Here is a 26,363-nt window from a genome sequence, read left to right as displayed (position 1 = left end):
AGAAACCAAAAGGCACATTGACATCTCAGAGAGCTTCTGCTTATGAAGTGATCATATCAAATCCATCGATCAAAATATTCCGATGTAAGATGGTGAACCCAGCTACGTTCATAGCAGAGCCGGTCACTGAAGGAGAGCCGATACATGACTGTGCGAATTCTGAAGACTTCTATGATATAAACCCCAGGGTAATAAAAATGCCTTGGCAGGAGGATAAATGGTCTTTATTGACGGGTCTTCGAGAATCGATCAAGTTGACAGACAAAGATATACAGGCGTTGCTGTGGTGAAGCACACAGCAACTGGAGAATTTCGAGTGCTCGTCAGTGCACAAATACCATCTCATTACTCGGCACACGCTGCAGAGTTTGGCGTTGATACTCGCCATTGAGTATCCCGCAGACCAGGAAGTAACGGTGTACAGTGACTCTGCCTATGTGACGTCCACAGTGCACGCAGGCCTAGCGCGCTGGAAAAGGAGGGGCTAACTCTGAGCAGACAGCATGCCAGTGGAGCACGCAGCCTTATTGGACAGGCTGATTAAGGCACTACAGCTCCCAGTGGGCATAGTGGTTGTGAAATGCGCCGCCCGCACGAAAGGGACAGATTTTGTGTTGTGCGGAAAACACGCAGCAGACACGGAAGCCAAGCGTATGGCATCCAAAAGCGAGATGATTATGGAAGTGGCGTGCACCCATGAAAGGATGATGGTAGCACAAACCACACCAGAAGCCTATAGCGATCTTGGGCAGACACAACTAATAGAGCTCTAAGGGGAGACACTGCTGGAGGAGAAAAACCAGTGGAAATGTCGAGGGTGCTCTTTGAACCCCTCCGACAGCTTGTGGCGGCAAGACAGCACTGGTAAGCCAGTGATGCCTGTAGCCCTACAAAAAATAGCATTGGAGCAATTGCATTACCCGATGCACCTGACAAGAGAATCTAGCAGCAACGCTTGTGTAAGACTGGTTTATATCGAATTTAGCTGAGCATGTTGCATTCTTTATGGTGAACTGCATAATCTGCCAGCAATTCACAGCTGGGTACACATTAAAAGTAATGAGGAGTCATCCCCGGCCAAATGGGCCTTTTCTGCATGTCGATTACGTCGACATGATTCAAGTATGCAACAGGTACAGATACTTAATTGTTGTGGTGTGTCCATTCTCTAGATGGATAGAAGCAGGTCCATGTACACACGCAAACTCTACCTATGCGACCAAATTCCTAGTGAGGGAAGTGTTCCCCCAGGTGAGGGGGTGAGAAGTAATGAGATTAGATAATGGACTGCATTTTGTAAATGCAGTCTTTGTGCAGATCAGCTTGTTGCTTGGTATAAAACACAAGTTCTCGTTGGCGTATCATCCAGAAGGTAATGGGATTTGTGAGAGGCTCAATGGCTTGTTAAAGGAAAGGATAGCCAAGTTGAAGCTTACTCTAAAGAGGGGATGGTTGCACTGCCTTCCATTGGCATTGTATGCTCTTTGGAACCAACCAGGCTCCGACCATCATTTTGCACCACACAAGATAGTCACAGGAAGGAGAATGAGGACCCCTTTAACCCATCGAGATATAGCTAGATGTGATGCCCAGTCAACCCGAGAGGTCCTAGGATCCGAAATGCAAAAGTACTTTAACTGCATGACATCCAGCCTTACTGTAATTTCAGACCAGCTGCAACAACGACAAAGGGTGCAGCGCAGCGCAGAACACCGAAGGGAACACTGCAACAGACTCGGTTCAAGATCTATGTGTTCCACTCGTGTTCCCTGGAGATGGTGTGCTGGTGAGGAACCACACGAGGAAAGGGTGGGACGAGCCAAGATTCAATGATCCTTTCATCGTGGAGGACTGCACTCCGTCAGATGTGAAGTTAAAGGGCAGGAGAGCATGGATTTTTCTAAATTGCATTAAGCCCTATATCTGAGAAAACCCCCTGCTTGCACCCCACCGCAAAGAAAATGCAGACAACGGGGAAGAACCACAGCACGTGCAGCAGAGATCCATGACTAGGAAGGATGCATGAGCAGTAAAGCAAGACAGACAACCCTTTTGCAAATTGTGGCTTAACTTGGACATTCCCCTAAGAAAAAGAAAAAAGGGGTAAAGACATACCATTTTGTTTATTTATTTTTTTAAATGGACACTTTGTGCATCCTAGTTGCAGGGTGAAGAAGATAATCACGCATATAAGCCACAGCACGTTTTGTTGACACGAACTTTTGAACCAAGTCACACTTAAGCCTTGTTGAGGAAAAGACTATAACTAACTTTGTTCAAGGACCTTTACATAGAAAGCAGATACAGTATCTTGATCCATCCAGTACCAAGACTTTGTTTCGCAGCACTTATGGTGTCCCCCAGTAAAGACATCACAAAGGATGTGGTTAAATACTTCCCCTTAGTATTAGTATCATATTCATCACTGGTAGGGAGGGTCACCAGTCTCAGACTTTCTACAAGATCCTGAGAACGAAAAGGTAATCTGACACCTGCTTACTGTCATTGCGGAAGCCTTCATCGTACTCCCGGAGTACAGTGATAAGGACACAAATGCTTCCACCACAGGTGATACTAGATGAACTCATCAATACACTTTTCTTTCGCATAATCCAAGAGTGCCCATCTATTGTTGGAAGACTCTTCTTCAAGATCCAGCAAACACCGAACATTTGAGCAATTTGTTAAACAAAATTAGCATATTGGTCGCACGCCACGCGACCGGACAGTGCAAACATTGTTCACGTCAAGGAAAGAACTTATAATCCTGAACCCAGCAATACAGGAGGAATGTCCCTTTCACTAGAAGACAGCAGACTGGTGCACAGTCTTTTCCCGCATAGTGGCTGACGTTCCTGAATTAGTGGGGAGGCCTATCGAAATTGATGCCCCCTCATTCATCCGAGATCCAGCAAATGTTGCACAATTGGGAATGCTCCTGCATGGAATAATCCTCCAAGTGGAACTTTCAATCATTGAAGAGACTATCTGAGGAGATTTTGAAAAAACCTTCTGCCGAGGGACAGATCGAGGGAGCAAAGTCAAAAGCCCTAATTGTTATATTTGTTGTCAGGCCTTCTTTTCTCACAAGATACTGTGTGGGTTTGGGCAATACTTAACATGAGTCTGGTGTGCATCCTGTGAGGCTGAGGGGGTGATTTGTGTGGTTGGGCGCTTGCCCATACCACTTGCCCAGGCCTAATGCTGGGACACCTATAGGGAGCGTTCTCTTAAGTCTCTGAACACTTTGACGAACTGTGAAAGTGAATACTTGTTTAAAGATGTCCTATGGGACATTGACTTTCCTGCAGCTGAATCCCATGTCAACCTGCCTACAGCTGGCACCTAGACCACCAGGGTCCCTCTTCTGTTCTGAGATAACTCATGCAATAGAGCAGGTAAGGACTGGATATGAAAAGGATTCTGCCTTGAAAGTATAACAAGTCTATATGTACTTACTTGCTAAAGAAGTTAGTGTGGTAACTGTATCTCAGTGAAAGAAGTTGTTGCAGTGTCATTCCGTTTATGCTTACCTTTGAGATGCATTCCGCCCCTCTGGTGTTTCCCTCCCCTTCTAAAAAGTAATGTGTTGGTACTGTTTTATTATTGCTTAACCGAATGAGTTTAGAATCTTGCCAATATGGTTTACCTGCCTTGAATAACATTGTGTAATTCTTAGTGTAAGATTGGGATTTGCTTTCCCTGGTCTGCTTCATACAGATCTAAAACAGTCCTAGGGTGTGTACCTACCTTTAGTAGCTGAAGGCTCCTTTGGGAAATATATAGGTCTTACTCGCATTGATTAGCTGCTGCTCATCTGACCTTGTAACCCTGCTGTGGTTCCCTTAATTGCTTTGGTGCTAGTCTAAAATAGTTTCATAAAGTTCTTACCGTAGAAACTGTATTATACACTTGTTAATTTATACTGGGTATAACTAGCTATTGGATACCAATAGGTCAATTACTTACTGTTGGAAAGTTTTCCTAAAGTCCTACTGCATTAAGACTTTGGTAAGCTATCCCAGTAGTTTGTAGATCCCCCATCTTAGTATCAATCTGTACTAGCTCAGGACCTTATTTTAAGAGGTAGATGTGAGCTGTAGGCAAGAGCTCTGAATCTTAGTTAGACAGGCACAACAAAGAAGCTCTTACACACATAGTTATATATATATATATATATATATATATATATATATATATATATATATATATATATATATATATATATATATATATATATATATATATATATATATATATATATATATATATATATATACATTACACCAGTTTCACTTTAAATACTTCATTATGAATACTAGATAATACACACAAGTGATAGTGCCCTTTGAAGTGTATTATGGGTAACTGTGCACTCATGCGGTTTTCAACAGGTCATACAGTAATGCGTTTACTCTGAAAACACCTAGAACAGACACTTAAAGGGAGTGGTTAGTGCAACATGAGCGTAGTTCAATGTTCTAGAGATGGTTTCTTTGCCTGACAAGTCTTCGAAGTCCAAAAACGCAACCCTAGTTAAAGGCAGTTTGAAGAGGGCTTGAAGTCTTGACAAATAATTGGAGAGTTCCTGAAGATGTCTTCCAGTGTCTAAAGTTATTGAAGCATCAATTTGGCAACTAATAAAGGAGACCTAAAAACGGACTCAAGCGGGACACAAACAGCAGCTTGGGTCAGAGGTAAGGGGGGGGTTGCCCTGGACACCTCTACATGCACTCCAGCAATCTGGAGCGACTCCTTGTAATCAGGTAAGCAATACAGTTTTCTCCCCACAGTACCTTTTTGGTTTGAAGAAAGTGTTTGTGTTGGCGCCTCCGTGATGTGGCAGCTCTGTATCCGACCTCTGGATTCCTTGGACTTGTGACGAAAGGCAGGACAATGGACAGTGTCTCATCAGTAGTCTTAAGGGAGGACCTGTAGCATGACTTTCAGCAATGTATTGGTTCACTCTGCGGTTTTGGTGCCTTTTCAGTGGCACCGACAAAGGACTTGAATTGCCAGGTCTATCTTCTTCGCTTCCTGCAGTCCCACACTCTGGTGAGGGGGTCTGGGCGAGTTGGATTGGATCTCTGAAGTGTCCTTACAGGCTCAGAACCGATTTGGACGGATTTAGCCTTTCCACGACGATGCCCTCAAAATGCTCTCCTGGTATTGGGGTTCCGCAGCTCTGGAAGCTCTTTGGACCTTGGGAGATGCTTGTTTCAAAGTTTGTCTTGGGACTGGTTGTTCCCACCGGCCAAAGGGAAGGAGTCCTCATCGGAGTTCCTCTGTTGCATAGAAAACAGGGTTGGGACAGCAGTGGTCACTTCACGGTCTTGCAAAGGATCTGCAGGCATCTCTGGTTGTCTTCGGGTACTTCCGTTTCCTGTGGTCAACTTGCATTACACTCAGAAGCCTCACCTTTTATATAGTTCCAGCACACACTCCTCTGCAATCTCTCTCAGCATTTTATAGAAAGGGGTGTTTGGCGCACTGGCAGACGAAGGACAAGGAGGAGAGTGAAGGGGGGGGGGCGGGCGGGCGGGCAGGGTTGGGGCGGGCAAGACTCTTCCTAACTTCCTGCCTTGCCAGACATTCCGGAGCCTAGGCTGGGGTACCTACTGGTTCCTGCCAAAGGGGACACATGCAATCCCCCCCCACCCCCCACACACAAAATCTGTTACTTAATGTTTTAGATATTTCTCCCCTGTGAAAGATAGTGAGCTAAAGACTCTAAGTAAAGTCTCTCGTAACTGGGAGTAATGTCCAGCAGCGGGACTCCCAGGACCCCGCCAACCTCCTTGCGTTTTGCCACTGTCTTCCCATTCAGCTTTCATTCACTCTGCTTCCATTGCGTCCACACGTGTCCTATCGGGGGGAGGAGGGGTGAGTGGGGGAGGGAGGGCCAAATTGCCTACATATCACAAAACGGCTGGTAACCATAGCAAAATGTTTTTCGGTTTCCACTCAACCTGTTCTTGAAAGCCTGGAGAATGGCGAATTCACCACGGCAAACCATTTTTTCCTAGCTCTTGCAAGGAAAAAACATCGCAGGCTTCTTTGAGCAGCGTTTTATTGGCATTTTCTGAAAAAAAATGTTCTTCCTTTTTGGTTATTTTCTCACCCCCTACAGCAAACTAGGATTCCTTGGTGGCGTTACGACTGCCTACATGGGGGGGGGGGGAGGGGGGGAGGAGCCAAATTTGGCTGAGATCTCATGTAACAAAAAAGTTGCAAGGGATTGATTGGCGACATACCAAAATCACCAAAAAAGGCCTTGCCTCTGGGAGGCGGTGGGGGGAGAAACCCATGGCAGTTAAGGGGTTAATTATCAAACAATATTGGCCAAAACTGATGTCAGCATACACAAATATCCCCCAGAAAGAAAGCAAGAAAGTGATATTTACTATGTTGAACTAGTCAAGATACCCATTTATATCTTGAATGTTTGTTAACTCTGTAAGGTGTGATTATCAACTTTCGTAAGGCTGTCATTTATTTCCAGAATACAGGAGATTCAATAGCAGCAAGCTTTTCACCATCTTTAGCAAACATTTACATTCCATTTGTTTGTCCAACGTAGTCGACATTTTTTCTACTAGATTCATTGAAGACTTGCTGTTCAATTGGGGTGGAACATTGAAGGAGGTCTACAGATCTGAAAAAGGGCACACAATTCAGTAAAGTTCACTTTAGACTATTAATGGACCAAATCGTGTTTTGTCGATCTTGATTCATGTGGAAAACAGATTATGTTGTAAAATGCATCCTAAACCAACAATCACTTGCATTGAAATGTTCAAATATTGTGTACGTACTGTGAAGCTGTTGCAAAACTGCAATATAGTTTAAAGGTTTTTATACGTGCATATTCTTTTAAAACCAGATTTCATATTGTGAAGATTGATGCGCTAAAACTTTTGATGTACTAGCAACGTAACTTGGCATTTCTTTTTACAGGTAAGCTCTAAGGAAGTGAATAAATTCCAGATGGTGAGTTATGACCTGTAATACGTTTTTCTACTGTCGTGCTACATTGGAACCTAAAGATTCATATGCTTCAGAATCTGTCTCTAGTTGCCATAGCTGTGTGCATGTTACCATTAACCTAAATTCAGCTGACTTTCGAGCTCTTTTCTGATTGTTTTCATTTTGAGGGCAAAGCCCCATATTACAATATAGCTTCATACTGCCAATACCAAGCAAGATTGGAATTGCCTTCGAAGCGATCTACTCTATTGTTACACCACCTAGCCCCCACTATTTTATCCCCTCTTCTTCTAGCATTACACTTGATCTCTTCCCTACCCCTTTGTGCCCCCTCCCGATTCCAATCTTTTGCCCTTCTTGACTCCCTTCACTCGAAGTCCCTTGTCTTTGCAATCCAAAACACTACCACTGTCCTTGATTTCAATTTTTCATTGAAAGTTAATCTTCGCTCCCTTCCCACCCACTGTTTCCCTAAGACTGCATCCCTGATTTTTTCCCTTTGCTAAACAGTTTGAAATGTGTATAACTAGCTGCCTTTTAATTACTGTTAACGTCACTCGTCTGAGAAGAGGCAAGATACGGTCTCTAAAAAAAAAAAAAGCCCTGGTGTGCTTGCATCCTGAATTGGAATGGTGGGACCTAATTTCTAGCAGCCTGGCTCCTCGATGGACCTCAAGCACGAGAAATGCATGCCTTCAGGGTTGAGGAAGATGTAAATTCAGGTGCTGATAGCATTCTCTGAATATAGAAAAAGTAAACCCAAGTCATTGGATTACAATCTTGCCTCCCCAGAAAGGTGGAAATTGCTCACTTTGCCATCTCGCCATCCTGCCGATGGTGCACTGATATAGCAGACTGCAGGAGCTTTGTAGGTGTTATGTGGCTGAGTGTAGGGACTGAGGATATGTTAGGACAGTTTTTCTGCAGTCCAACTAAGGGCTTAACAAAACCATTCGAATGAGACAGTACAAGACTCCACTCTTAGTATAAGGCTGTACCACCTGAGTATATGAGCAGCCAGGCTTATCTGAGGGAGAGAGGGCTGTCGTAAAGTACATATGACCTGTAGTAAACCAAGGATTCAATAGAAACACAACCACAAGTATTATAAAGGGATGGCTCAAAATACAGGTATTTTGTCTAGTAGATCTCACCAGCTCTTGGTCGTCGTTTTGGGAGTCTCTTGGAAGGAAGAGTTAACAGCAGGCTCTGGTTACACAGCAGGCTTTCCAGTCACTCGAAATCGTCTCAGTAGCATTTTCTTCTTCCTCTTTGGATTCATGTTCAGTGGTCGACTTTTCAGCAGCTTCCAGGTTCCGAGTTTTTCTCAGGAACTACAGCACAACTTCTGCATTTTCTTCCTTCATTTTTACAGCAAGAGGTGGTGGCTGTCCAATCAGGACAGCCAGCCCCCCACTGGGAGTTTCTTCCTTTCAGGCAAGGTGAAAGACAAAGTGCCTTGTTGTATATAAGCTCCACAGTTGAATATTAAGAATTTTACTAATTGCTAAAAAATATAGTTAATTTTGAAAATGTTAACATATATGGTCAAGTTTACTTGTCCAGTCATTAATACTTAATTACTTTTTTCTTTTGTGTTTCTCTATTACATGGTCTTCTCCTGTGTTTTCTCTGCCCCTCCCCGCCTGTGTTTGCTCCCTCCCCAGACTCTCTCTGCCAATTGAATGTTAATTGTATCAACCATTATTAACTTTACGCCCTGATGACGACCTAGATGGGTTGAAACACGTGTTGGCGAAAACCAGTTTCTTCTTTTTTGAATGCATATCTAGCACATATGTAAAGTGTGACCAAGTTCCTCCTATGCATGATTTATTGACTACCAAAACGTGGTTCTTCGCCCCTTTTGGTTAAAATTGAAATGTATGCAAATAATACTTTTGCCTTTTTGTTGAATTTGAAATACAGGAACCTTACTCTCTAAACATCTACCAGGTGTGTCTCATACTTATTTTCTAAATCCCAAACTAATACCGCATAGATGTGGTATATGTATGATTGAGAGCAGTCTGTGAGGTTAGCATCGTCTCAAGCTTTACTTTTATGCAGGTGATAGTGGAAAATCACCAGTCTAACCACACGGCTGCAGCTGTTTCTATCACTTAAAAATCAAAGGTAGCTCTTGTTACTTCAGTGGTGCGCACCCACAAACCCTTCCCTTGGGGCCACGTTTTCCACAAAAATCATTAATTGACTTTTCAGCAGCTTCCAGGTTCCGAGTTTTTCTCAGGAACTACAGCACAACTTCTGCATTCCCATTCTTCATTTTTACAGCAAGAGGCGGTGGCTGTCCAATCAGGACAGCCAGCCCCCCCACTGGGAGTTTTTCACCTTTCAGGCAAGGTGAAAGACAAAGTGCCGCAGAGTTTTGGACTCCTCCCTCGCTTCCTGTCTTTCCAGAGATTCTGGATCCTAGGCAAGGAATCCACAGGATTCCCGCCAAAGACAAAACGCCACTGAGGCCGTTCCCACCTAGAATGGCAGGGTAAGACCTCAAACAGCAAGCACACAAGAAAAAATATCCCACCATTTTAGAAAAATATTGGCCCTTCTGTGCATTACCGAGGCTGAGTTAACAGCCTGCGAGTAATGACGACTAAAGTCATAAAAGTAGTAACACTGCCACCAGCCATTCAAGAACTTGCAATTGTAACAAAATGTTACCAGGTTCGTAAGAACTGTATTTCACCCAAGTACATGAAAGAGAAATTAACATGGGATCCCATAGGGGCAACCCAGCTTAAGCCCAAACGTTGTAATTAACTGGAACTTCAACCATACACTATGGAGAGACATAAATAGGTGACCCATGAAAAGTAAAAGACCAGGTGAGGGGGGGGGGCTTCCCCTTCACCTCGGGACAAGGTCACATAGTTAGCTAGTCAAAGCTAAAAGCTCTGGGTTTGACACTGGTCAGGAGATTTATCATAGATATGAAAACCTTACCTAACAGGATACCCCTTCAGAGGCCAGTAATGTAGCTGTGCACACTTCAAAGCCTCTCATCTGCCTTGAAGCTGCGCTTGATTAGTGGCAGTAGAGTTCATACTCTGGCACCACTGTAAGCACCCCACTATACAGTTTCCCATACCTGGCAGTGTTTTCCCCCCTACTAACGTACCCCTACCATTCTTTAAATGACACTGAAGCGTCTGACGTACCTCCACTTTTCAACAAGAAGACTAGACTGGTGTGCTACAGACCAATAAGGCAGCCCCACAATGACTGACAGTCATCTTGAAAGAAGTAGTGTGAACCACTCTTGCTCTGCAGCTGTAAAGAGGAGACTACTAAAGAAACAATACACCCAACATATGGTCCAAGGGCACCTGTCCTCTAAGTCATATTTCACCTGCAGCCACCGGACCCCCCCCCCCCCCCAACCCCCCATTCCCCCCCCCGGCCCCTATGAGCTCATTGGGTATATGAAGGTCATAAAAAAATTAAATTGGTAAATTCCTACAGAGCACACGGTCTCAATCCAGCTTAATCCCACATTACATTGTCAAATTTCAGCCTGCTCTCGTGCCAGTATCCTGTTGCAAGTTGTGCTCTAGGCAGGGGGAATGTGTCTCCAATCTCTCCAGACAACATAGCAGGACTGTTCCACTGTTGGAAAAAAAAAAAATGTTTCGCCCACCTTGACTCACCTGTTTGGCACCTCAACCAGTTGTGCACTCTGGCACTCGTCGCCACTAATCTCTACTGCTATCCACTCCCTACTGGCATGAACACACGTCACAAAAAGTGGAACCTACCTTCTCATTTTGGGCCCCACAAACTTGAGTACCTTATATTCAAAAACGTGCATAAACCCAGAATCCCTCTTCCCCCTTGTTTACACCAGTCCTCATACAGGCATCCGCAACATAGAGCTGCTGTTCAGATTCTACCCATGCTACCCTGATTAGTGGTTTGACAACTTTTTACCCCCATTATGATCACAAATAGCCAAGGGGTGTGGGGTAGGGGGGTGTATAAATTGAATTGGGCACAACTCCATCTTGCACAGAACGTGCACTATTAAAGTTTACACCAATGGAACTATGCAATATCTTCCACCTAAATCAAAAAAGCTCAACCCCTCCCTCGTTCCAGTGACTGTCCTATCCAGGCATGCAACCCTCTCAGCACATGTTCCTTATGTGCGGGCACATCCTGTGTTGACATCTCCCGATACTCCACCCATCCACTCACCCCCCCCCCCCCCCCCTCTCCACATCCCCTCCCCTGGCTTGTCTATTCTCCCAAAGGACCTTGCCATTGTCCTTTTGGAGAAGAAGCCAAATGGTTCCAAAGCACCATATTTAATTACAACTCAATACAATGTCTTTAAGAATACTGTATGTTGTACTACACCTATAATACAATCCATGTCAATAACTCAATATGTTTGCAAAACAGTGCAACAGCAATCCAGTATATCTGTTTACTATTCATAATGCGATTCTGATATTTTTGTTTTAAAACAAAAATAATTTGTTTTCAAATTTTGCAAAAAAGATTCTGCAAATTTCATTACCACAAATTCAATTAGTAAATGCTTCTGAGTTTATAGTTGTGTTTAAAAACTTGTAATTTCTTTTGTCTAGCCCCCACAATCTCACCAGTTGAAAGGTTTAATCCAGAATTTTAAAATGCTCTAGCCAGATCTAGACATTTTCGAATTCATCTTTGAGACGCGTGATTTTTAAATATTTGCATTATTGGCCATATCGCATGGGGGGAATTGTTTTGATAACCTTAATATATATATTTTTAAAATCAATAACATTTTCTATTGATTCACAATTTCCCATAAAACATTTTAAATACCTAACCTATTAGCCTTATTTAGGATTTCAAACAAGGAATTCCTAGGAAATATATTATACACTAGGGCTTTTGCATATAGATTGAATGTTAAACTCTGTTCTAATGGCTACAACGGCTAAACTCTGTGGTAAGCCAAACATCTTATTTTTGATAAACATCGCATAGCCATAACTGGTTCTAGCTGTACAACGTACCTCTTTAATCTTGTCGGTCATCGAAGCACTATATGGCTGAAAGATCAACCAAATCAGATGCATGCTAAAGTTATCCAAGCCAGCCAGACCCCTGAACCATTTCCAGTATCCCCAGCCCAGGACTGGACCTGACTTGGCCAACATTGAACCCGGAAATCCAAGGAAACCATTCCTCTGATAAAATTAGGTCATCTGAACACTCCTTCAATGCACAAACACCTTCAACCTACAATATCTGAACTGTAATGCTATTGGACTAACAAACCTGGTTTTGTGACAGTGCTGTCACCCTGTTTGACAATCTGCCACCTCCAGTATACAACATTCTTCAAATAAATACAGCCCAAAAGAGGGGTTGGTGGGAAGCCCTAGAGCACATGACCGATACTGTATGCAAGGAAATTCTGACCAGGTTTATTCTTCCTTTCATTACTTAGCCATTTGCTGCATCATCAATCTCAAATGTTCACTCGGTGATATACTGCCTCCAGGATGCAACCCTGCATTCATGGAAGAAATCCTATAGTAGTTCCTGCACCTTCAAACTCAATAATTGGAGATTTCAATATTTGAATAAACATCCACAGATAAGTATGGCCTCTGCATTAATAGAGAATTGTCTTCTTTGGGTTTCGCCCAGCACGCTGCTTTGCAGATCTGAAAAACCTAAATGAGGAGTAAAATATTTCAATACGTGGGACAACTAAGAACTTGCTGCAATGTGTACCGATAGTGGTGGATTTCAATGTGCAAATGTGACCACAATGAAATCAAGGGGAAAAGGAAGGGTTAAAACTGTCAAAAGGGGAAAACCATATTACAAAGCCCCCATGCAATTGAGAACTATTTCTTTGACTCAAAAATATCTACCACCCCACAATTTATCATAAATCACCCCGAACCTTCGTCATATCTCTGTACTGCACCTATACTCTTGCAGTAAGCATGCTCCACGTTCCGACCAGTGCAAGTGACTGGGGCAGACTGGGACACCCAAACAAATGGTCTAACCCTGCCAGAAGATTTTTGCCCAGTATCCTGCATGAAGCAGTTCGCCCCTACTCTAGAAGACATTCCAAAACTGCTGAGCACCACTCCACTAGTGTGGTGTACCCGTTACTATTAAACCTTCCATCACATCTGTACTGAAGAGAGCCTTGGCAGGCACTTTGAATCTGGGCAACATTTAACCAATCTACTCTACATCACACATACTGGAAAGGGTGGTGACTAGACCACTCCAAGAATACATGGAATTAATCCTGCTTTGTGACCTGCAGTCTGCCCTCACTCCAATGAGATGGACAGAATTGCCACTTGCTTGCGTGGGGGGGGAGGATCTACTTGCAGCCCTGTATGGGCCGATTCTCCTTAAGGCCTTGTGGTAAGGGTCTTCCGGTATCTTCCGGATTCAGGCACTACTAGTGATTCCTGCAAGCTCCAGTCTCTCCAAGTGGTAATTGTGATGGAGCAGCCCAGGTTTAAATTTCAGGAGTTAATGGGTTGGTTGACTGGTACAGTACACGCATTTTGGTAAAACCCGAAAGAGTTTTTTATAAAAGTATAAACGTTATATAAGAAAATGCTAAAGGAAGGACCATACACTTACTGTTAAGTAACGTTGTAAAATACAAGATCACTCGGTCATGAAAGTAACACAATTTAAGTAGGAATAATTTCGTGTCAATAGCACCCCCCTAGAAAGGGAAAGCCAGTAACTGACATGTAACAAATTTTGTCTATGCTGGCAAATTCGAGAGAAGGCAGACCTGTAGTGTGAGTAGGTGCAGTCTTTGTCAGCATAGAGATCCTTTTTGTGAAAGTGCCCAAAGGGGCAGTTCTTAGAGGCTTTCTTTTTAAATTGTGATTTGGTTTACAAAACAAGAACCTTGCACACAAAAATAAAGAAAAACATAAACAAGAGAAGACAGTACCATAACATATATAACCATTAAAATGTCATACAGACTTTCAGTAGGTCAATTAATTGGATAAAATCACATCTAGAAACAACATTTCTTGATGCATGATTTGTTTAATTTAGGAATCGAACAAGCATGTTAGATACATTTACCCCACATGTCGTGACCACAGTAGATCTTTAGCAAATTCCCAGGTGTAAAGCTATGCACTTCTTTATCAAAACACTTTATTCTGCTAGAACTCAGTGACGGTCTAGTTTAGTGTCTCGTTCTCCACCTCAGAATTATCTTTACAAAGCGGCACCGTTAACTCGGCCCCTTCTGTATCACTAGTGTACCAGTTCCTTGTACGTTCCTGTGTACGAATTTGATTCAGTTGAAATCTCATGTAAACTGTATGGGACATCGGACAGGGAAAGCATTTTAAGTAGGGTTGACGGTGGCCCATCCTGTGGGGGAACTTTGCATATTCTTGGGGATGAAGAACTGTATGAAGCAGCACCAGGGAATCAGTTGAATAATACCATGAGAATTAAAAAGCAGTTAATGCAGCAGGTGGTTGAAGGATTCTGGTTGCGCTACACGTTCAGTGACCTGAGGGATTAGTAGGATCCCCAGTAATTCGTCACAATCCAGTGATTTCCTACATGAGGTTGGCCCAGAGAAAAGCATAATGGAAAGTTGCTGGTGGTGCAGGGTTCTTGCATTGTCTTTGGCTGTAGAATTTAGCTTCCGAGGCTGGGGTCCTGATGAGACCCCAAGGAAGAATTATTATTCATGACTTACCTGGAAATGTGTTTGGGAGAATTCTCAGAAATGTGAAAATTCCCCCCCACCCTAGAGACCACCTGCAACTTTGCTGGATTTTGAGGACTTGATTTTTTCAACCTGGAGAGAGAGACCCTTTTTCCCACTCATATATTTTAATGTGATTTCTGAGCTTTGTGTTTCTTTTGGTTATGGAACCTGACAAACTCCATAGGCATCATCTTTTACATTGTGTCACATGCCACCTTCAGTGCAGTGGCACAGGGAAGTCTTTCAGATTTCCCAAATGTTTGAATACCTTCTCTGGGATAAACTACTGTTTTCCTAGAGCAGTAAAGTGAAATTGACTTTACTTACACTTGTAAGCTTTCTAGACCCAGCACACACCATCTTACAATAGGGTGCTGCAGGGGTTACGTAGTATCCCCTTTGTCTAGCTTCTCATGTAACATTTTTTGTTACCCTTTCCTCACTGAATGGCTGGTGGTTTTGTTTTAACTACCGTGGTGTGCATTTACCGCTGGCTGCGATTGCAGCTGCAGTAAAGCACCCAAGGGTGCCATTTTTTGTCAAAGGCCCCAGTCTTCTTTTTTTCACCATTTCTTTGTGGAAAGGTGGTTCTTGAGATTTACTCTGCGCGCCAAACCAGGTTTGGTCCCATTGTTGGTTTTGCCTTTGGCGGGATTCACGAGTGAAGCCCGCCTCTGGCACCAGGGTGTCTGGGGGTAGGCAGGAAGTGAGGGAGGTGCCCGAACTCCCTGTGCTTAGTCTCCTAGGAGACCCAAATACACTCTGTGGTGATTGGTCGGCTGACTGGCTTGGAAGACCGAGTCGACCACAGGACAAAGGAACCGAAGAAGAACTTGAAGAGTGCCTGCTGCAACTCATGGACCATTGGTTTGCCCGGTGAAGCCCTGCTGCTGCTGTGCTGAAACTCAAAACGTGTATCGACAGAGAAGCCCCTGCAAGGACGACCTTTGAGTTGGTGGGACCAATCGACTCCAAAGTAAGCCACCTGGATATCCATCTCGGAGCTGGTTGAATTTCCACAGAGTTGATGCTGGAAACTGTATAGCCAGGGAGAGGAAAACCTGATTGTGTGCATTGCTTTTAAGCTGGCCAAGAGCTCAAGGAAGATCCTCCGGACTCCCAGAAAGCAGGACTGACTGAGCCTGAGACCCCTCAACAGAGTGCGGGACCCCACAAGCACGGAAAGTCCATCTCGACAGCCAAGAACCGCACTGTTGCTATTTGCAGTAGACATGAGGAGCTGAAACACTGGACAGCCACTGAAAGTGAAGTTTGCCAGTTGCGTGCTTTGACCGTCCCAGCGCAGTGCAGGGGTCACCAGACGTCCTCCCTCTAGTCCCCACGATTGAGGCCCAGGAACAGTGAGCTCTGCATTGCTGCACAACAACAGGAGTAATATGCTGCATCTTCTTCATTTTAAAGGTACTGTAGAAAGTATTAAGAGAACTTACCTCTTGCTGTAGAGTTGCTCGCTTCTTCTACTACACAAGTGTAATCAGCTTGTGGCCCTACATTTGATTCTTCTTTTCTTCAAAGACTTCTAAAACATTGTGCAAAGACTTTACCATGACCATACCAGAAGTTCTTCATCCTATATAAGACTTTTTGACTTTGGCCTAACCTGTTGTACTGTATGACTCTTCTTGATGGGATCCAAAAGTATTTGCCTGCTTAAGAATATTTGTGTTCTCTTGTTTGTTCTAAATCTTTTCCTTTAACTTATTACTATGATCCTAAATGCAACAGTGATATATTAATGTCCCCAGCACCCTAGTAATTGAAGTCACCTGAGGGTATAGGTAGTGTGTGTGGGCCATCCCAAAAGTGTATCTACTGATTTAGAGATTGTGTATTTCATGAAGTGTATTTGAGTTATTATATTGCTCCCTTCTGAAGAAGGCTTATTCCAACTGACTGATAAATTAATAATTGTTTATTCAAGAAACCTTGAGTGTAAGTTTTTATTTGAATACTTGTGCAGCTCTGTGTAACTCCACTACAGCTCACATTGACCCCTCTTGAGATAAGCCTGGCTGCTCAACACGCTACCAAAACTGTGTAGTACAAGCTTATACCAAAGGTTGGGTTTCCTATACCTATAGTCTGTTGTTTTAGTGTTCCCAGAGAGTTATGCATACAAACTTTGCCTAACAATATGCACCAGAGAGGAGTCTTACATGGACGGAAGAACAGGAGTTAATGCAGCACAAGCGTCTTGCGCTTCCAGGGTCATTCAGTTGAAACCAATGCACTTGTCTGATTTCTTATATGAAGTTTCACAGGTCAGTTCGACAGTTCTCTCTTCAAAGAACCGGCAGCGAAGAGGCACTCTTCTGGGTCTAGCAATGCAGACATGATCAAGAGCTTCAAGGAGAAAAAGCATTTGGACAGTGATTTGTCCTTGCCCTCACCGGCATCAGGCGAACGAAGTCCCTGTGTTCCTTTTGGTGTGCTTGGAGGCATGACCCTCACCATTGGATTTCAAGGATGCACTTGCAGAGCTCTGGTCCTTCTTGCGCATCAGGCTTTCCAGAGTGCAGGTTCAGGGATCCAGCTGTGACTAGGTGTGGGCCAGGGGTCTGCTTTAATCCCTCTTGTGAGCAGTGGGTGAACACAACACCCAATCGCACACTAAGCATGGAGACATGGTACACCCATGGTAGACCATCCCTCCAAACACCCATGCATTCTGAAAGGGTCTCACAAAGTGAATCCAGTGTCCCAGACCAGCATTTGCCAGGCATAACTGGTTCCAGGCAGACTGCAGCACCCACTCCTCACACACATCTAGCAGCGAAATAACCACCTCCTCTTACAGAGTGACAAGGGCTAGTCATGTGAACCCTTGAGTCTTTTAGGCAGACACATGCATTTTATTGAATGAGGAAGTGGGTCAAAAGTATTGAATTCAGGTAAAATAGTCTGTTAACCATTTTTCAGAGGCAAAAAGGCCACCACCAGCCTTGCTCCATGACGGAGTGTACTATCTGGGAGACAGAGGTACTTTTGTCCTGCCTCTGCCTTACGGCTCGCTCTTGAGTCGGAGCACATAAACGGATGCACTGTCAGGCTTTGAATGAAGTCTGGCTGTGAGAGAAACTAAGGCCAAAAGCCAGCCGAAAGAGGGGGCTACAGCAAAGGGAGGGTGCGGATTTCTACTTGATATTGGGGGCTTGCGGGCTATATTGATCCACCTTGAACTCTACAGCATACAATAAGGCCCTGTGTTTACTAAACTAACATACTGACCTGGGGCGTCCTGTCCTGCACTAGAAAGGACAGTGCTTCATCGTTCATAGATGGTAAACTAGTGTACATTGGTTCATCTGTCAGCCTCACAAAGGGTGTCCCACAGTGTACTTGCTGTTTAGCCCCTGCTTTTCAATGTGTGCATGCACCAAACAGCTGAAGTACTAGACCCCATGCAAGGTTTTGTTTTAAATTTAAACTGACCAGGTTCAAATACACATCTATCTTGAGAATGACCTGGGAATCACTTGTGAAAAATATTGGATGCCTTCACATTTATTTTAAAATGTATTTATTGGCATTTATCATTTTTACGTTGACATGGCACCAGGTGTGCCCTAAATGCAAGGATAGTGAGTATATCACAACAATAACATTAACACTATAACAATTTCAACTTTAACTGTCTCCGAGCATTTCTGCAAGTGCAGTAGTTCTATATAAGCAGGGACGTGGAGGGGACGGTCGAACAGGTGAGGGGCCCACAACAGCAGGGTCCATCCGCGGCAACAACCATCCACCCCGGCAGCTCCATAACTGTGGTTGAAAAACTGTTGTCCATAAAAGATCCCCCTGTTCATGGGAGCATGTCATCCGAAGGGTGGAACAGTGATCCCACAAGTTCTTTCCAAGCTTCCAGAGTCCTGCTCGAGGCATCAGTGGACTTCACAACACTGTCTTCCCATGCTTTTGTTTCGGCCTGAACCTACCTCTCTAGCTCCCTGTACCATACCTTATGTTGTGGCCCAGCGGGTTTCTTCCAAGACATTGCAATTGACCTTTTTGCTGAAATACACATAATGTCCATTAGTTTGGCCAGATGTTTAAGTTTGGCCGGCCTGGGGTACGTCCCAAGAAGGCACTCGTCTGGGGTCCATCGGTATCTAGTTACCCCAGCCTTTTCGCATGTCTGCTGTACCACTGTCCAGAAGGACCGTGCTTTGGCACAGGACCAGAACATGTGAATCAAGTCTGCCCTATCTGCACTGCACCAGATCAAGGCAGTCCCTTCACATTCACTACTTGAAGGGGTATCCCCTCAGTGGGTCCAAAACAGATCTTGGCTCAGTGTGGCACATAATACAACTCACTCCCCGTTTGTATGGCTATCTCTCAAAGCTAATTCCCGGACCATCTTATCGCAGATGAACTTCAATGATATATGATACAGAACTTTATTCTTCTGTTATATGGCCCTCAAATCCGCACAGCAATTGGGGACAATTTCCAACTGTGCCTGCTCCAGGAAAATCCTCCCGTACCTTCTTAAAATTGAGCATCACATGGAAGTAACAAGAGCCCTGGCATCGCACAACTAGACTACTGGAACGTTCTCTACACAGGGCTCCCAAAGAAACTAATTTGCAAGTTCCGAAAACTACACAATCAAGCTGCAGAATTATGCTTGCATCGCTGAAAATGGGACCATGTGAATCAGGCCCCAAAAGCTTTCCACTAGCTCTGGTAGAGTTCTCATTCTAGACTCTCTGCAATGTACAAATGTCTTACTGAGGAAGGCACTGGGTTATCAGCAGAATCTGGCCGCAGGCTATACTGTAGCCAGTAACATCTGATCAGCAAATGCCCACTTGATTGATCCATGATCCTTCAAGCGACTCCAACAAGGAGACTGCTCATTTGGAGTGCCAGGGCCCAAACTGTGAGACCTCTCTAATATTACTGTTAGGGTTGAACTCCACTAAATGTGAATCAGGAAACTGCTCACAACTGATCCGTTCACACTGTCCTTCAACTGAAGTCTGCCCATCTACACCACTAGATCTCTAACCAGTCATTTATCACCCCTAATCCAACACACTATACTGTGGCTGCTCTGACCTCTGTAGGGCTTATGTAGAGTGCTTGAAATGCTTTCCGTTCTACTCTAGTATGTGACGATTCAGAGCTACATGTGCTTATGGCTCTTTTCAACAATCTAACAATGCAACAAAAGGCCAAATGTACGTTTGTCTGCACTAGCTTTACCCATAACCGCTAGAGGGAGATGTAGTCTTAGGATATGTAGTGGTTCTACTGTGTCAATGAAAACCTGCACTTTGGCCCGTGTGCACGGGCTGTTCAACTAGTTTTATATAATCTGCAATAAATACGTTTCTGATGCTTGTGAATCTGCTTAGAATCACATGCTGTGCATATAGTATGCCATCTAGTGGTAATCGCAGAGTATTGCATCTTGTCTTTCGAGGATCGAAAGGACGTCGACATGGGCGTGCTTGTAACACTATCCCTAACGTAACGTGTAGTGTACCCAAAATTCCTCACACGTCGAGGCCCCTCAGATTGTTTTTTTCCGCCCAGTTAGTTGGTCACCTTATGCGGAGCTCGAAAATTGATAAGTTATATTTCATTGTCCACGACCTCTGGTCGTTTAATATTGGTCAATCCTTCACTGACGACTACTTCAGAACAACGCTGAAGACCACTGCAGATTTTGGCAGCTGGTTCTCCGGTCGACGCTGTTAACCGTATCCTCGGCCCTCCTGCCAGGTCTACATGGTAGAGAGAGTGGTGCCTGGGGTTCTATTTCTTTTTAAGAATGCATTTCCTTCTCCCCTCTTTTCTCTTCTGGTTTTGCTGTCACTATGGACAGGACTCCTTTTAAATTTTGCCCTTCTTGCAACAGCAAATATCCATGGAAAGAGACACACCAGAAGTGTAATAAGGGTCTACCTCGATCATAACAAGCAGTCATGCCGATCCTGTCCACTTTTACGTCCGAAGACGATAAAAGAACGGCGAGTAAAGCGGTGGGCGGCCCACGCCATGCAGCAGGCCGAGAGTAGCTGCCCGCCAGCGCCTCAAGTGACAAGGGTGTAAGCGACAGCATGGCTCTGGTGCAGAGGCCATTGACCTATCTGCGGAACAGCCAAGTTCCGAGATGTCCGGCCCCGGAAGGCAGGCCACCGGGTCTGCTATGAGGAGAGTACACCCCGGCGACAAGGACACACACCAAGTAAAGGAAAACACACAATCCTTCGAGCATCCTGGACAAACCTGTTGGGAAGGCCACAGATGCCAACGGGTACGCCAAGACTGTCGACAGAACCCACTGATTCCCCAGGATCGGCTGCCCTCCCCCCAAACCGTCCATAAAGGACGTCGGCACCAAAGGTTTCAGCAGTGCCGAAAACCACGACAAAGCATTTAGGCAAGTCGAAATCACTGATACGCCAGAGATCCGCTAGAGCCTCACTGATCTGCCAGAGATCTGCGAGAGCCTCGTGAACATTATCATGGCGGCAAATAGGCCTAAGGACATGTTGAGATGGTCGGGAGGAATATTCAGAGGGTTCCCAACGCCTGTCTAAGACTGTCAGACAAATCGTGACTGACTAGAGACCAAGTCCTCAAGAAGAGACCTTTTCCCCCTCCAGACCCCTCTGGTTCATCTTTATGGACCAGAGAGAGGTTTGAGGGGTATATGGACAAGCTCTCCAAATTTGGACTTTTCCGAAAAATGTATCAACCCTAAAAGGCCAAGAGGAAGACGCCTACCCTACTTTGTCCAAACTTCAGAGAACCTCCAGTCAGGCTCTCATGAGGAGGTGTTTGACCTAACTGAGCTAGAGGATCTCCTTCAGGATCACTATGATCAGTGAGAGAATCCCTTTGACAAGACAATAGACCAGTCTCCAGATTGGGGTGATGAACAACCAGTACGTGGGGCACCATGGCTGTTGCCATCCACTACCCCTGATCCAGACACACCGTGTATAGATCCTCCCTCCTCTAAGTCAAGCCTCTCCCATGGATGACAAGATGGCATTCAATGCTATCCTTAAAAAATAAAAAGCAGCTGAACACTTTCAGATTGCCACTCAAGAGGTAGTACAAGCCACTGACTTTGTGTAGGACAGTTTAAAAGAAAAACCGGCCACAAGTCAAGCGATACCACAATTAAATTCTATCAAAAGGTGCATCGCTCCCTCTTTGTTAACTCCATCTCACACAAGAGCTGTAAATCCACAAGTCGAAAAGCTTTTGCCCCTCTCCAACAGACATGCTATATATCCGGGGACATGCCCCACCCGACTCCCTAGTAGTCGCAACTACAAGGAAGAGGGCTGGATTACCCTTGTCTATGGCTTAGGCACCTCCAGCCAAGGATTGCAAGAAGTTATATGCCCTTGGAAGCGCATTACAACATCAGCATCTTACTCCATTAGGATAGCTAACACCACATTGCTGGCTAGTTATAGCGATGTCCAATGGAATTTGCTCCAGGATGGCCTGCAAGAAGTCCAAGAGCCAACACGATCATGCCTTCTGGCGGTCGTTTCAGAAGGAAGGCAGGTCAATCAAAACATCCTCAAATACCCTGGATGCTTCAGAAACAGTGGGATGAACACTGGCCAAGGTACCCTGCTTAAAAGGCGCGCATAGCTAAAAAATGCAGGATTTAAACCTAAAACCCAGTCATCCCTGATTAACAAGCCAGTTGAAGAGACTAACCTGTTTGGGAAGGCAGTGGATGAGGCCTTGGAAACAGCTTAAAACGAAACCTTAGTCTCTGAACCAACTTACTCAGACTTTACCAGCAGCGAGGGGGTAGCTCTCGCCGCTCCTTTCGGGGACAATTCTTCCCACATTCTCCCCACAATCAATATGGAGCAGGGAATACACCATGGTCCTCTGGACAAGGGGCAACTGCCACGGGCCAATATCGGCAAAGAGGGCAGAACTGTGGCAAAGGAAGGGGTAGGAACTCCACCCCAAGAGGCTCCCCTACCTCCACTCAAAAATGATTTACCGGTCTGGGTCCCCTCCCATACCTCTTTCTTTCATGAATGGGAGGGAATCGCCACAGACCAGTGGATGCTCAAGACCGTCACCCACGGTTTCTGTATCGAGTTTAGCGGACCACCGTGATACAGACCACCAATGTCCAGACGCTTCTCGCCAGAACATCTGAAGATCATACTGCAAGAGGTGGAGATCCTGCAAGAAAAGGGCGCAATAGATGTCATCCCCATTCTACAGCTAAACAAGGGTATTTATTCAGTGTACTTCCTTGTGCCCAAAAAGGATCTGACCATGCGCCCTGTGCTAGACCTGCGCCCAGCGAACAAATTTGTCAAGCCTCAAAGATTCAGAATGACAGCAATCCTCTAACACAAAGGATTACTTAATGCTGCCAGCGCACAAAGTACCAAAGGTTTATGATAGAGGACAGACACTATCAGTTCAAGGTCCTTCCCTTCGCATTGCCTCAGCCCCAAGGGTATTTACAAAGATGCTGGCAGTAGTAGCGGCTCACTTGTGCAGGCAGTCAATCCCAGTCTATTGTTACCTCGACAACTTGCTAATAATGGGATTTGTACGGAATATGCTGATCAAACACCCAGAAGACAGTAGATCTACTCTTCAGTCTGGGTTTCTCAATCGACGGGAAAAAGGCCAGCTGAGACCACAGCCAAGTCAAACCATTCCTAAAGGCTCTAATTCGGGCCAAAGACTGCCTCGTCTTCCCCTCAGTGTTCAAAACATGCTGTTCCAGATCCATCACTATGTAGCCAATCGCGAGTTGACTGTATGCAAAGCCATGCGACTGTTGGGGATGATGGCCTCCTGCATTTACTTAGCCCCACACGCATGTTAGCACATGGGCCCCATGCAAGAGTGGCTCATCAGCCAATGGTGTCAGGCCAGTGGACAATGGGGCAATCTAGTGGTCGCCTCTGCAGCCCTCGTTCTCTATCTGCAGTGGTGGTTGAGGCAAAACCTCTTACAGGGGGAAGACCTTCACCACCCCCCTAGTATAAGCCACTCTCACCACTGACGCATCTCTCGCGGGGTGTGGTACTCACCACCTTCATCACACAGCACATGGTGTTTAGTCCCCAGAAGTAGCATCCAACCACATACACCTTTGAGTTGTTAGCAGTGTTCAAAGCCCTGAAGGCTTTTCAAACACCACTGCAGAGGAAGACTGTACGAGTCCTCACGGACAGCACCATGGCAATGTACTGCCTGAACAAACGGGGGTACACACTCTCCACGGCTATCCAACTGTCTCCGACCATATGTAAGTGGGCTGTCAAACACAAGATGTTCCCCCTGTCTCAACACATTCCAGGGGAACTCTTATCTTCGGGCAGACGTGTTCAGCAGAGGCTTCCCACTACCCACAGAGTACAAATGGTGATACAGGCATCCTCTCCCAACATTTTCGCAGAATGGGGCTCCCCAGAGATCGACTTATTATGCAACTCTGGAGAATGCCCTATGCCCAGATTATGCCTCCAGGTACCCCCAGATCCGCTCCAAGTAGAACGGTCTCTGGATAACATGGTCAGGGAAATGTTGATGCTCCCTCCCCTGCCCCCAACTCCCCTACTCAAGTTAGTGCACCAGGAACCAGTCACTATGATTCTGGTGGCACCAGTGTGCGCCTGCCAACCCTGGTTCTCCCATCTGATGGCGATGTCAATTTCACCTCTAATGAAGATACTTTGCCCATACAACATGCTATCACAAAACATAGGGGAAACACTCCATCCATGCCCGCAAACTCAATTTAGTGGCCTGGCTCCTGGAGGCATAGAGTTTGGACACCTCCAACTTCCTCAGAGATGCATGGACATACTTGGAGAAGCAAGAACGTGACGTGTAGTGTACCCAAAATCCCTCACGCGCTGAGGTCCCTCTGGCCGGCCTGCACAGTAGGGAGAGTGGGGTCAGGGTGGCCATATTCTTTCAGTTGTGTCTCTCCTCTTTCCCCCTATTTGCTCCCTAGGTCTGGTCATCGCTTTTATTGCCTTTTGCTATGGAAAGGACGCCATTTAGGTTTTGCCCCTCTTGCAGGGCCAGATACCCTTGTAAGGACGACTCTTAAGTGCAACAACTGTCTACCCCTTGACCACGAAGCGATGTGCGTGGCCTGTAAACTCCTGCGCCCTAAAACGCTTAAGGAGCACCACGGTGGGTGGCCTACGGCATGTCGTGGGCTGGATTCTCTTCTAAACCCCCCCCCCCCCGGCGCACTTGCTGAGAGGGACAGGGGGACCAGTGATGACCAGGCATGCGTGTCAGATGCCATTGACCTTATGGCGGACGTTTCAGGGTCCGCCACGCCTGATCCCGATGGGCCTGACTCGAGTCACGCTATGGGGAAAACACCCGGTGACAGTGGCGTACAAGATTGCAACACTAAGCACACAACCCCGGTCCCGACGGTACAGTTGAAATGGACAAAAGCGCAAACTGAACCGCTGAAAATTTCGCCGGGATCCACTGGTCCTCAAGAGCAGCCGCCTTCCCCGTATATGCAGCAGCGCCTTGCGACTGGGCCTCTTAAAACGAAGGGTGCTACCTCCAAAACCTATAGCGGATGCTTCAGCGCCCCGTAAGGCCCCGGTAGGAGAAAGATCTACTGCTAGGCATCAGTCAACCGGCACATGGCCCGCTTCGCCGAACATCTCTGAAATCATCGCTAGGATTGCATCGGCAGTGGGGTTGAAGGAGAGGTGTAAGGAGACCAAGCACAAAGGGCGGCATGCCGGCACGCCGAAAGACTCGCCACAGCGTCCCAATGCTCATGGGGACTACGTAGAGTCCTGTGCCGTTGTCGAGCTCTATTGGAAACACATTTCGGCACCAAAGGGAGGGAAATGAAAGTTTCCCCCCCCTTAGACCGCTCTGGCTCATCTAGATGGACCAGAGAAACATTTGAAGGGTGTATGGATAGATGGGAGAAATTTGTCTTTCTTTCAGAGAACCCTACCCCAACGAGACCTCGAGAGGACCCGCCTTCTGTACCTGCTTCTAAGTTTTGAAGAACTTCAGAACCCACTCAGCAAGATTACACTCTCATCCTCTCTGAGAACGAGATCCACATGGACACGTATCGGGACATTTATGACCAGGAGGAGGATACTGCCTTCCTAGAAGACTACACTGTGGATGAACAGGCAGATCCTACAGACAACTGGGAGATAGATTCCACGTTGAGGCAGAACCCTGGTCGCGCCCTACTCATGCCCAGGACCATGATGTCCTATGTTTGGATACACCTACCTCCACTCCGGCCCGCCAGGCTTCCCCAGTGGACGACCAGATGGCGTTCAACGACCTGATCATGTTCAAATTGCCACCCAGGAGGCCTTGCCAGAACAGGATTTTGTGGAGGATATCCTCAAAGAAAAGCTCCCCTCCAGCCAAGACATTCCTCTTCTGAATTCCATTAAGAGGAGATTGGCTCCTTCATTGGTCACACCAGCCCAGACTAGGAGGGTAAATCCGAGGGTGGAAAAACAATTTTGCCAGTCGTCTGCTGACCCTACCTACATTAAGGGCCATGCCACCCCTGATTCCCTAGTGGTTACCACCAGCAGGAAACTGGCGGGGGTACCCCTTT

At 45.6% G+C, this 26,363-nt stretch overlaps 1 protein-coding gene across 1 annotated transcript in view; it reads left to right on the top strand.

Moving 5' to 3' along the window:
• Positions 1-26,363, top strand: part of SRP14 (signal recognition particle 14) — a 149,984-nt gene that overhangs the window by 101,848 nt on the left and 21,773 nt on the right. Inside the window, exon 4 of the mRNA XM_069637514.1 lies at positions 6,958-6,990. Coding sequence (XP_069493615.1) covers positions 6,958-6,990 — 33 coding nt within the window. The remainder of the gene's footprint in view (positions 1-6,957; positions 6,991-26,363) is intronic.

This window comes from Ambystoma mexicanum, chromosome 14 (assembly GCF_040938575.1).
Source record: "Ambystoma mexicanum isolate Mex_15411 chromosome 14, UKY_AmexF1_1, whole genome shotgun sequence".
Lineage (NCBI taxonomy): Eukaryota > Metazoa > Chordata > Amphibia > Caudata > Ambystomatidae > Ambystoma > Ambystoma mexicanum.
The sequence above is the reverse complement of the archived record's forward strand: the minus strand, read 5'-3'. Positions and strand labels throughout refer to the sequence as shown.